The sequence below is a fragment of the Diplotaxodon limnothrissa genome, linkage group LG16 (genome assembly GCF_057381915.1).
Source record: "Diplotaxodon limnothrissa isolate DT_005_m linkage group LG16, D_limnothrissa_male_GT1.1, whole genome shotgun sequence".
NCBI classification, from domain to species: domain Eukaryota; kingdom Metazoa; phylum Chordata; class Actinopteri; order Cichliformes; family Cichlidae; genus Diplotaxodon; species Diplotaxodon limnothrissa.
In genome coordinates, this window is record NC_140611.1 from 18,504,174 (window position 1) to 18,516,712 (window position 12,539).

Genomic DNA, 12,539 nt, shown 5'->3' on the forward strand with positions numbered 1-12,539 from the left:
ACGGGTGAGAGACAAAAGAACATGAGCCTGACAGTCGGCCGCAGCGATGACAACACCGAGCAATCAGTCAGTAACAGTCAGCTGAATAATGTACATAACAAACACTATTGCAAAACACAGAGAGGATAAAACTCAAATATTGATGATTTTTCATTATTAGAAGCCAAACCATACAGGATACAGAGTAACACAGAGGCCATTATTTGGCGAGTTAAAACTTTTTTATCTTAAAAGAGATAAAGCATATTTCCCTAACATGACTAGTTATGAGTCCTTAGTAAGATGATATATCAATGCTGTATAAACAATAAACTTGTTCTACTGTTAAAACAGTTCTGCCTAACTCGGCTCGTTTTAGCAGAGTGCCCTCTGGTGGATAAACTATGCAACGACAGCACTCATTACATAGCTGAAGGGTGTTTCTCACATCTCTTTACTTTTTTTTAGATTGTCATTTCACTAGCTGGGACCACATCCTCAATTAGGTTGGACAGCATTCCTAGTAGATAATGGCAGATGGCGTAAGCATGAATTGAAGCCGCAATTTGGGGACTGGTGGTGGCTCCTGAGCAGATCCCCATCTACTAACCGTAATGAGAAGTCAATGAATTGAAAAAGGGAAGCTGGGTGGGACAGAAAAACGAGAACAAACAAGCTGTAGTGCCAGGGGATCATACATAGACAGACAACCAGAAGGGGAGTGTATGAGGTGTAATTATTATCTTATCAGCTGTTATAAATGCAGACACCAACATCGCCAAATAGCTAATATGTGTATTTTTATTATTGTTAGCAAAAATCACAAAAAGATAATAATAATTTTCTTTATATAGAATTATTTTTTTCATTTTCATCCATTCCAGCCATCATTATTCTTAACTGTTGTTTCCCTTCAGGGTCACGGGTGGGCTGGAAGCTCTCCCAGCTCAGTGGCTAAGAGCCAGGAGAGGCTGCTAGTTCGTCACAGGGCGAACACATAGAGACAGACAGCCATTGACATTCACATCTATGGCCTATTTAGAATCACCAGTTAACCTACTTTGCTTGTCTTTAACCTTCGGGAGGAAGCCTGAGTACCCAGAGAGAACTCAGGTAGGCTGAGAGAAAACGCAAACTCCACCGAGCAAGGCTTCAGTCAGCTGGGGGATTTGAACCCACAACCGTCTCTGTGAGGATATGATGCTAACCGCTGCAGTGTCACATCCTTTCATTTTGATCAGTGCGTTTTCGTACATCAACTCCTTAATGTGTGGGCTGCAGTACATTTGTGAAAACGCCTTAAGTGACAGAAACTGCAGACCTTGCATTTAATATACATACGCAGGGAACATAATGTTGTTTACAACATTTTCAATCAGAATTCCTCAGGCTAGTGTGAAGTCTACTGTGTGAGTGACGTTTACTAAAAAACTAGAGCATCTAACCGTTTTGGAAAATGACATGAACTGAATACGTCTTTGACCTCTTTTGTAATACATCCTTTATTCAATCTGGTAATTTCAAGGAAATACAGATGTAAATGAAACAGAATGAACGTGAGCAGAAGAATCAGAAGACTGATGTGATAAGTATCCCTTATTTGGCTCTTTTCATGGAATTTCGTGACAACAACAACAAAAAGCACTGTCTGTCCCACCACCACCCTGACACTGGCCTCTCTAGTATGAATGGCAGTGACTGTATCTCTGTTGATGACTTAGGCTAGAGCTGGGCGATATATCGAGTTTTTAAAAAATATCGATATATTTTTATACGAGATATAAGATGTGACAATATCCTTTATATCGATATAGTCTATGTTACGTTATAATTATACTTGTGGAGCCACAAGTTTGCCTCTCTTTCGTCCACTTTCGTCTTTACGCAACGTTACTCGGCCTCGCCTCTCCTTCACTGAACACAACTCCCCCTCCTCCCCCATCGCTTCACCTGCAGGAAGCGACAAGATGGACACGGCAAATCTCCGTTAACGAGTTACTGCGCATCGCCCCGTGCGTGGGGCTGGACGGCGTCAACGTGTTAGCTAGCTAACCACGCTAACGAGCTAACCACGCTAACGCCATGCAGCCCAGAGGGGCTGCACGGACTAAAATCCTTTCATTTTCTCAAAAGTTGACAGCGCGCCTTATGTATGAATTCTGGTTGTGCTTGATGGCCGCGAACCGATTTTATGTGGAACACGGCGCTCAGCAATCTGTCAAAAAATGTTTTAGTACGACTTTGGTAAGCTACGGAGCTGCACCGCTTGATGGATTGTCGGAGCATTACGGCTGAGCCTCGCGGAGTGATACGTACTGTGCTTCAACGTAATATTACCCTACTGTGTATAAGGACTATAAATGGCACCTGTTAAGAGACGTGGTTGCGAAGCGGATTTCAAACTCCAGGCTGTCAGTCACGCAGTACAAGTTGGGAACAGAGCAGCTGTGAAATCTGTCTTTGTTATTGTGCTCAGCATCTTTTAGTTTACATTTTGACTGCACAATTGTGAGCTTTTTGTTATGCACAAAAACAACATTGTTTTCTTTTATTTATGGAGCATTATTATTTAATAAATGCTCATAATTTATTTTTGAGTAAATTTTATGTACATCTGCTCTATGTTAATAAAAGTGCCTGTGTGACATCTGGGACACAGCTTTGACTAAGAACTCTCTTTTTGTTCTTTCTTTATGGCTTTAAAAAAATATATCGAGATATATATCTTATATCGCCATCCAGGTAAAAATATCGAGATATGAATTTTGGGTCATATCGCCCAGCCCTAACTTAGGCTATCTCTTCCTGTGCAGTGCCTCCAAGTGATTAGTTACTCTCGCTTCGGTAGCACAGAGGATGAGCGACTGTGAGATACAAGTCTCTTTCATCTTCCGCTCTGATTGTAGACATGTCCTCAGGGAAAATGTGGATGACTGTTTGAGTGAGTGGTGTGGAACATAGAGTATGTAGGTGTTTGTGTGCTTGTGATTAAAAGCTACAAGACTCGCTGCCACTTCTCTAACATCTTAAGATTCAGTTTTAGACCCTTAAGATTTCTTCTTCAGTTTAAACAACAGCTTTTGCTTCACGGTGAAACATGACGAGTTATGTATATTAAAGATTTTTGCACGGCGATCATTAACATGACTAACGTGACGAGCTCCGACTTGTCTGCTGAGCCTCAGCATCATAGCCAGGTAATGATCCCCGCAGGCTGAAACAATGGTCCAACACCCTTCTGTGACTCAGCACGCTACAGCAGTGATACACTTGCTCTCACACCGTCACAGCTGAGGAAATGAGCAGTTATCTGCACAGGATGATAGAACAACCTGGTCCATATATACTACGGGTAATATGAGACTGAAGGATGAGTCGAGTAGATTATACTGAAAACAAATCAACACCGAAACAAAACTCTGAAACAAAAGCGCTCATATTAGGCGGACAGCGTTAGAGATGCTGTAAACTTACAGGCAAGGCAGCTAAGCAGTTTCCTGTTTGGCAAAACAGCAACAAACAACTCTTCACTGGCCAAGTCAGTCAGCTGATCTCAATCCAGCTGATCATGTGTTTGAGTTCATGAAGACTGTACTCAGGACAAAAGGCCCCTGACAAAAAAGTCAAGCTTACAGACCAACAAGAGTTTTTAAAATCTTATTAGCTACTTTAGCCTTGCAGATTCATGGTGCTTACAGCAAATTGAAGGCTTTAAATAGCACGATACATGCCTTTTTTAAAGATCTCACTCGCTTTTAGTGCCTTAAAACTGTTAGATAATTTTTAACAATAAAACCGAAATCAACTTATCAGATCAGCGTAGCCTACAGACTGTATATAAAAGATGAGCAAAGCCACTGTAACTTCACCCATTTTGATGCCTTGACTGGAGAGTGTTACCCAATTGGTGTTTTGAAACCAGACATCACAAACGAGGAGTGGAGCTGTCTGAGTAAAAGTAAAAAAAAAAAAGTAAAGTGTAAAGTGTGCGTGTTAGTCCCCATAGGGAAATAGTTCCTCTGCATTTAACCCATTCACCCAGTGAAGCAGTGGGCAGCCACCAGTGTAGCGCCCGGGGAGCAGTGTGTAGGGACGGTACCTTGCTCAGGGGTACCTTGCTCAGGGGTACCTCAGGGTAGCCGTTCAGTGGAGTCGAACCCCCGACCTTCCGATCATGGGGCCACCACTCTACCTACTGAGCTATCCCTGCCCAGTCTGAGTAAGACTGCATGATCAATTCTGACTCTAATGGGAACAACAGTTTACGAAATCATCATCACGTTTGTCCTAAGAAGTAAGATTAGCAATCGAACCCATGATGTCATCAGGAAAGTGTTTGCAGAGATCGCAGATCAATGGATCTAAGGGTTGTTTAACTGTAGAACTAACCAGAGTCACCCAGTCGGCCACTGCAGAGGATCCAGGTTTAAAGCCCTCGCACTTTGTCTTCATGTTTCAGACCCAAACACTGTGTCCATCACTTATATTCAGTCTGTGGCCAACACTAGCAACCATAGACTGTTTGAGAGATACCTGGTGCTGAGTAACTATTATAAAATGGTAGCATTTACTCCTAATGCCACCAACAACACAAATACAATTAAGTTCAGTTCACTGATATGAATTGGTTTTGGCAAATCCTAGCAGACAGGTAGCAGCTGTAACACCCCTATTAATGCAAGCTTTTAAGACATCAGTTATAGGGACATAAAACGTTTTTTGTAGCTGGTCTTAAACATGTTTATTTCTGCTATAAATGGGTGTCTCAACATGGGAGTCTATAACTTTCTTTTTTCAACACCCTTCAGTGGTCATTTGAGGAATTTTTGCCACTTCACCGGTTTCATTTTTCAGCCCAGGGGGTTGCCACTTGGTGTAGACAGGTGGATTTGTTATTAGTCTCCGGGTTGGCATAGTGTTACTATTCCAGTGGGGCCAGAGGGGTAATGAGAGCTGTACTAACTGTATTTCCTCCTCTATAGCATCATTAAAGGGCCGTATTGCCAAGGTTCTGCTTAGACCCTCAGACAGCTGACACAACACAGAAATCCACTGAAAATAAAGACCAGGCTAACAAGTCTGATTTTCAGCGTTTGCTTTACAATTTCTTGCTTAAAAAGACAAAAACCTATTGATTTTCTTTAATGTGGCACAAGAACAAGACGAATTAAAATAAAAAACATTTGTCTCTTCAGCTTTCAACCAAGTGACATTAAACAGAACAAAGCTGAAGCCGAAGCACACTGATATTCTGGAAACCTTAAATAAACCATGCTGGACTCCAGGAAAGCTGCATCTTGAGCTCATCTCTGTGGCAAGCACTCAAAAAGCTGGTACCAAGATTGCAGTTTGATGGCACAGATACATAAAACGCTAAATCCTAAACGCTTTGCCTTTTCCAGATTCTATTTGGGATATCATCACTTCTGTAGGAATATGGAACTTTAAGTTTTATCGGGGTAGCTAGATGGGATAAGTTTGCTCTTTCTGAGGGACCACAGGGGTTATGGGAACTCCGATGATTCCTCTTCCTGTGGTCAAAGGCATTAATGTTGATGGATAAGTAACAGCAGGCGTCCAAATATCAGACGTGGTCGCAAGCATCTAAGCAGAATTATTAAAAATCAGATCGAAACGACATCGTTCCTGGTGAGATATTTCAACCACACATGGGACCGCAGCAAATCTGGGATGTCCCCACTCAGCCAAGTGTCCAGCTTAACTCTATTTAAAAGAGGTCGGCCAGAACTGCAAAAGCACAGTGCCTCCCCCCCCCCCCCCGTCTTTAACATGCAAGCGCCACTGCTCTAATCTACCATCGGACCAGTTACCTGGGGTCCGAGCCAGCAGTGCTCTGGATAACATCCATCTTTGCCCTGCAGCTGGTGAGCAGTAGGACTCCCATGTCCCAAATTACTGTAATCCTGCTCTCTACAGTTCACTCAAAAACAATTTGCAAACAGCTGATCACACATGTGCACACGAGGATTGAACATCCTTTAAAAAAAAGAAAGAAAAAAGTGGTATTTGTGAGTGGTTCATCCTCAGGTAAAGTAACAGCCTGACACAAAAGAGGAGATAGGATGAGGACTATACGAGAAAGAAACACAGATCCTTGCTCAGCACTGCTGTCAGGACCTGTCCCTGCAGTCAGCCAAAGCAAAGGTCTTTACCAATAAAGCCATGCATGCACTCAGCTTGCTTTACTTGCATTTCATTCGTCTGTTACTACTAAAATGGCATGTTTCACACACTCAAATTGACAGTGCTTTTCCCCCAGCTCCTCCTCTTGTTCTGTAGCTGGAAGACTCACCAGGGAGAAGCAATGCTGAGGAACACTGACTTGCATTGTCAGAGTGGGACGGTTCAATGACCCCTCTATGCCCCAGCTGATACTCAGCCATAAACAGCACTCTGTCCTTAATTTGCAGAAGAGTGGGGTTGGAAATTATACAAAATTATCCAGATATTTCTACACGGGCCCAGGAGTGAGGTGCTTAATCCGGGGACATGTTAAGACTTTACACCTTATTATTGTTATTATTATAACGCGTTAATAACCATGTTGGGACAAGACTGGCTTACATAACCATCCCCAGCCTCAGTGACTTGTTCTCAGAGACATGTTTATAGGGTGGCCAGTGTGAAATGGTGGTGAGGGTAAAGCCACGCATGAGCCCGAGGACAAAGCTATCTGGATTAATCAGACAGCGTAAACACAACACGTTCCTGAGACTGCGCGTGAGGACCGTGGATATTTCCACAGTATCAATCAGAGCCCACCGAAGTGGCTAAAATACTGCACATGCATCCACCTTACGGTAAACAAAAAAACAAAAAACAAAGCTCTCAGCCGAGCGATGGGTGATTGTTCTCGCTTGCTAATTCACTCCTCCTCCCTCTCTGTCAGGGGCTCCGTCCCTCCACTCCATGGACGCATTGTCCATTGTCTCCTCCTGAACATGCAAACTCTACGTTTCATACAGCTTCTCTACGTGGTTAAGTGATTGCAATCCCCTCTACGCACACCTAAAATAAATCCGAGAGGGTACTCACCTCGACGCGGAAAGCCGTGCAGCCCTTCAGAAACTCTTTTATGTTGCTCAGGCACTCGCCGTCGTTCTTCGGTTCTTGGTAAACCTGAAAAAACGGAAACGCTGGTCAGGAGTTAAACTTCCAGTTCACGCTCGCCTCTCTCACTGCGGTTGCGTGCGGCTTTCATTGCCTTAAAAATCTATCTTCTTCTCCTTCTTCTTCTACGACGCGCATTCTACTGTCTCCCGTGTGTGAGCACTGACCGGGCCTGACACTCCGGGAGGCTGAACACAACCCCCCCTCTCAGCGGGGAAGTGGAAGAGAGTGCAGCGCTGGGTCGAGGGAAATGACGTAGACAAATAGGGATGCCCCCCTTCCCCGTCTTCCCCACCCCACCAACTTCTGATGTTGCTTTAGCATGTGAGTGCACTGGTTTTTATTCCTGTCCCATTTAAATTCGTAAAGAAGAAGAATAAAATAAGGCAAAAATAGTGGGCGGTGTCGGTAAGCAAAAATATGATTTTATCCAAAGGACTGCAAAATTATGTTGAATCAGTAAAATATTCAAAACATGATCATCTTCATGATGATAAAGTTCAATCTACTAACAAAAAAATACATAGAATTAATAAAATAAATTCTATTTTAGCCTACTGATTAGTACATTTTATAGATGAAATCAAGCTTAGCAGTCGTTCTTGGTCAAACATATCTGCAGCATTCCTGTACTGCCGTTTCTTTTTATTTGACTTGCAGAGAAATATGAATGAACTTAGCACAAAAATTAAGGACATTTGCTTGTTTATTTTGCTTAAATGTTGCCATAATTGTGGGGAAAATGTATTTGCGGTTTGAGCAGCAGAGTTGAGTGTGTTGTTGCCCTCGCCAGATCCCCTCTGCCAGTGCCAAACAGCTTATTCTGCTATTAGATCTTGTTTGGTGTTGTTTATTGGTCTGGATGATTGAAGTCTAATAAAAACAACACGTGTTGGCAGTTTAACAATTTATTCATTTAACAAACAGGAGCTCCAGTAGCATGTGGAAGAACTGCTGTGGAATGGCGTCCCAGCCTTCGACCAGCATTTGCCAGTGTGGTTGTGTTGGTCACTCTGGCAGGAGCAGCACATCCAGGCTGATCCCACAAGGGCTATTCCATCCTCTCCACTCGCAAATTCTTGAAGTAGTGTCTGATATACATCACTCTGTGGGAGTGAGCAATGTCATCTTGGAGGATAGAGTTTGGCCTCAGACTGTGGGGATGTGGGATTGCTACTGGTTGCAGAATCTCATCTCAAGCTCTCTCCAGTGACCTGGAGGCAATTTCAAAGGAAACCTTGTTTTTCCAGTGAGGGAGATGCCCGCCTTCACAATCACACTGCATACACCAAAAGCTGTTACCCTATTGGTGCATCAATCAGCATAGCGTTCTCCATATCTTCTCCACATTTTGAGCCAATAATCCAAATGCTGAAAGCAGAATATGAACACATCGCTGAACATAACGTTCTTCGGCATCCAGGTTCCAGTGCACATGTTGCAAACAAAAGCGCAAATGAGCCTGACAGTGAAAGGCAGGCCTCCCGGCAGCTCTATGAGACCAGAAATTGTCTAGATAGCGAGTCGTCGGCCATATTGTCCTGCAAACCTAGACTTCAAATCTGTAGAAGACTGCCTGTGGTTCCTAGGTGCTGACAGGTTGAGAAAACAGTCTTCATGTGGTGTCATCTTCTTGGGATACCCATTTGGTAGCCTGTCTCTGACATCCTCTGTTATATGGAAGTCAGTTTGGAAATGGTAGTAAGATTCACTCCAAATAATGCTGCACCTTGGTTTGGTGAAACATTAGCTTGAAGTTGCCCTTTGGCACAGGCCCTATCAAGATCAGTCAATTGTGGTATGCTTGGAGGAGACGGCAACTGACCGCTGTAGCAGGGTCCATGCTCACAGGTACTGACAATCAGGCACCTGATTGTCAGTACCTGCAATGCCAGAAGCTCAAAACAAGAGTCAGTAGCAAAATATGCTACATACTCAACTCTGCCTCTCAACTCACAAAAGCATTTTTCTTATAAATTTCGCACCATTTAAGGGGAAATAAACAGGCCTTCCAGAGGTGTAAGACTTATTGCTAAGGAGCATTATTACAACAAATAAATCATTGACCAAACTTTATATTTTACCTTTCTGCTAAGTTTATCAATATATGTAAAAATGTCAAATGTAAAATGACAGAGTATTCAAGGTGAGTACCAGTTCAAGGATCTGGTATATGAGTGAAGGTTCCACAGGAAAAAACTCACAACATCAAACACTTCTCATTAGTTTTGTAATATGCTTCTTCACAGGACGCTTGTTTATGTTGGAAACTGTAATTTTCTGAGGTGACTTTTTTTTTTCAAATCAGCTGTTTTGTGGGGGCAGTTAATGCTTGATGGTTGGTACTAGTATAAAGCCCTGATATGTGCTGTAAAAACACAGTAGACTAAGGAGGGAAATCCCTCTGTGAAACATACTGTAATAGGCTGCAGCTGTATCTAGCGTGTATCTAGTGGCACATCTGGCCACTTTATTAAGTCCACTGGTTGTTTTGCAAATATTTAATTAGCCAATCACATGGCAGCAATTTAGTGCCTTAAGGGTGTAAACATAGTCAGGAGGACCTGCCGAAGTTTAATCTGTATATGAGAATGGGAAAGAAAGATGATCTAAGCAACTTTAAATGGGGAACACTAGCTGGTGCCAGAGGAGCTGGTCTATTCGGAGTATTTCACAAACTGTTGATCTACTGGGATTTTCCCACACAACCATCTCTAACGTTTACAGAGAAAGGACAGAAAAACAGAGAAAATATCCAGTGAGTGGCAGTTCTCTGGGAGAAAATATCATGTTGGTGCCAGAGGTCAGAGGAGAATGCACAGACTGCTTCAAACTGTTGGGAAGACAACAGTAACACAAATAACTGCTTGTTACAACCAAGGTATGCAGAACAGCATCTCTGAATGCACCAGACAGTGTACCTTCAGGTAAATGGGCCACAGGAGCAGAAAACCACTTCAGGTGCCAGTTCACATGAGCTCACTAAATATAGAACGTTTGGTCTGATGAGGCTCGGCGTTTGTTGTGACGTTCAGATGGTAGGGTCACAACATATGCACGGATCTGTTGCAAATATGTCTCGAGTTCATGTCAATATGGACAAAAATCTCTGAGGAATGTTTCCAGCACCTTGATGAATCTGTACCAAGAAGAATTAAGCCAGTTCTGAAGGTGAACGGGAGGCCAATATGACTCTAGCAAGGGGTTCCTATAAACGGCCTGTGAGTGTAGTAACTTTTCTCTCTTGGCCACGCTTCAAGATTTATTAGCACCAAATGGAAATTTCACTTGTGATGGCAGAGCAATGCAGACACACCTGGTCACAAGCATAAAATAAGGAAACAGGTGTATCAATGGGGAGTCACTGCATGAATTTAAATTAAGTTTAAATCCACTATGGTGCCCCCCATGCCTTTGTTCTGTGCAGCTAGTGTGACTTGAACTGTTAATGAGCAAAATGTATCTTGTTTTTCTCTTGGGCCTCGTAAAATGTTAGCACGGGCTGCAACACATGGAAAGGGCTATCTCCTGTTCACATCTTCGGCTTTTTAGGTAGCTTTCACGATTGACATATGGTCCAGCTGTGCCACACATCTTCCGATTTTGGCATGGCCATACTGTACAGTGCAGCCCAGAATGATAGTGATTGGTCAGCCTGAATTTGTGGTCACAGAGAGACACCCTACTTATTAAAAAAATGTAAACATGTCAAGACAGATAGGTAGATAGATAAAGTATCTTCATTTCATAGTTTTAGTTGTTTTTCAAATAAAAATTGTTCCTTGGATAGTGTATATTAATCATAATAATTTAGCAGACACACTGTATTAAAAATTCCTTCATCACACTTGGCTAATATGTCATTATTTGGTTGGTGCATGTTTTGGTTAAAAAAAAACGTAATAACAATAATGATAATAATAATAATAATATTTCTATTCATTTACAGTTTCGGCTCATTGGATCTGAAAGCAGTTAAGAATTAGCCCGAGAGAGAGAAAATACATATTTTTATCTGGTTTTGTTTTTTGTTTTCCTTCTATTAATATGAATAAAGCTCATTACTCTATGTGGTGCTTGCACATTATTCATATGCTGGCATACCTGTGGCCACATAAGTGATTACTTTATCACTGCAAGCCTTTACACACACACAAAAAAAAACTTAAATGAAAATAAAGAACATTATTATTGTGACAGAAGTAGATTTAACATTATTGAGACATTATTTGCCCACACAGGATTCCACCCATCACCATATAAGGATAGGTAGCCTATAAATAAAAAAAAAGAAAAGAAAAGAAAAGGGGGAGGCTGTCTTTTAGCCACCCTCAGATGTTCTCCTGCATGCTTGATGATCAAACATAACCTCCACCCCAGAGTGATATTTGTCATTTTAAGGGAGGAAAATGGAAAAACCCGTTTGGGCATTGGCAGGCAAATTTGTTGTTGTGAGGGTGCAGGTATAGCCTCCGGCAGCACATCCTCTTTTGAGGAAAACAAATGGCCTCCTTCAGGTTGTTGCTGAAACCAGCAGACGCTGCTGGTAAGCTGACAGACACAAACACTGCGCTGTTTCTTTAAAAAGGGAGAGGGTCTATCGCTGTCTATGCGCCTTTGCAGTCAATGGCGGCCCACTCTTATAGCAATGGTCTGTGTACAGAAAGCCCCTCATCCCCGGCGGATCAATCGGCGTGCACTATCAAAATACACTGACATACAAGCCGCATCCGCCGGGATTAAAGAGAAAATAAAACGGGTTCTTTCAACGATAGCAAAGATCTGCTGAGTGGTTAGAGCTGCATTAAAAGCATATGTCGAGGCCTTTATTTGAAAGCCTCTAAAGCATCTAACAGCTCCCAAAGAATGACCAGTCTTCATTTTGCTGTAGTGTTACGTTATTGAGAGCAGATTATTATTGGGTGGTACAGACATCGACCTGTATTTTCCCCCTCCCTTTTTCTCCTCTTTTTACACGCTGACATACGCGCAACCATAGTACTTCCATCGCAGACAATAACACGGGCTGCCGTGACCTACAAAAGAAATTTCCTCATGGATCAGTGGGCAGAAAGAGAGGCCAGACAACAAACCGCGTCGGTTTCCCTGTGCTGGGCAACGCGGAGACACGCCGACGCGGGCGGGCGGTTGGGGATGCGGAGGAGAGCGGGGAGTGAGTGTCGGCTATTTCCCTACCTTCTCCGTGGACCCCGGACTGAGCCGCTCCAGGAGTCTACACAAGACCACCCCATCCTTCAGGGAGGTCTGCAGAAATGCCTCGGGATCTGAGATGGTCTTCTTTGGCGATTCCAGCACCCCGAGCGTAATCAACCATGTAACCGTCTGTTCCGCCGAATTCATGTCCAGTCACAGCAGATCCGATTCAACAAAGCGGCTGTGTTTTGGTATCTCAGCAGCTCAGCGCCCTG

At 42.9% G+C, this 12,539-nt stretch overlaps 1 protein-coding gene across 1 annotated transcript in view; it reads right to left on the reverse strand.

Annotated features, from left to right (window-relative positions):
• Positions 1-12,471, reverse strand: part of arhgef7a (Rho guanine nucleotide exchange factor (GEF) 7a) — a 36,433-nt gene extending 23,962 nt beyond the window's left edge. Inside the window, exons 1-2 of the mRNA XM_085375286.1 lie at positions 12,307-12,471; positions 7,036-7,119 (exon numbers count right to left, since the gene is read on the reverse strand). Of these exons, the coding sequence (XP_085231412.1) occupies positions 7,036-7,119; positions 12,307-12,471 (249 nt within the window). The remainder of the gene's footprint in view (positions 1-7,035; positions 7,120-12,306) is intronic.
• Between the last annotated feature and the right edge of the window lie 68 nt (positions 12,472-12,539).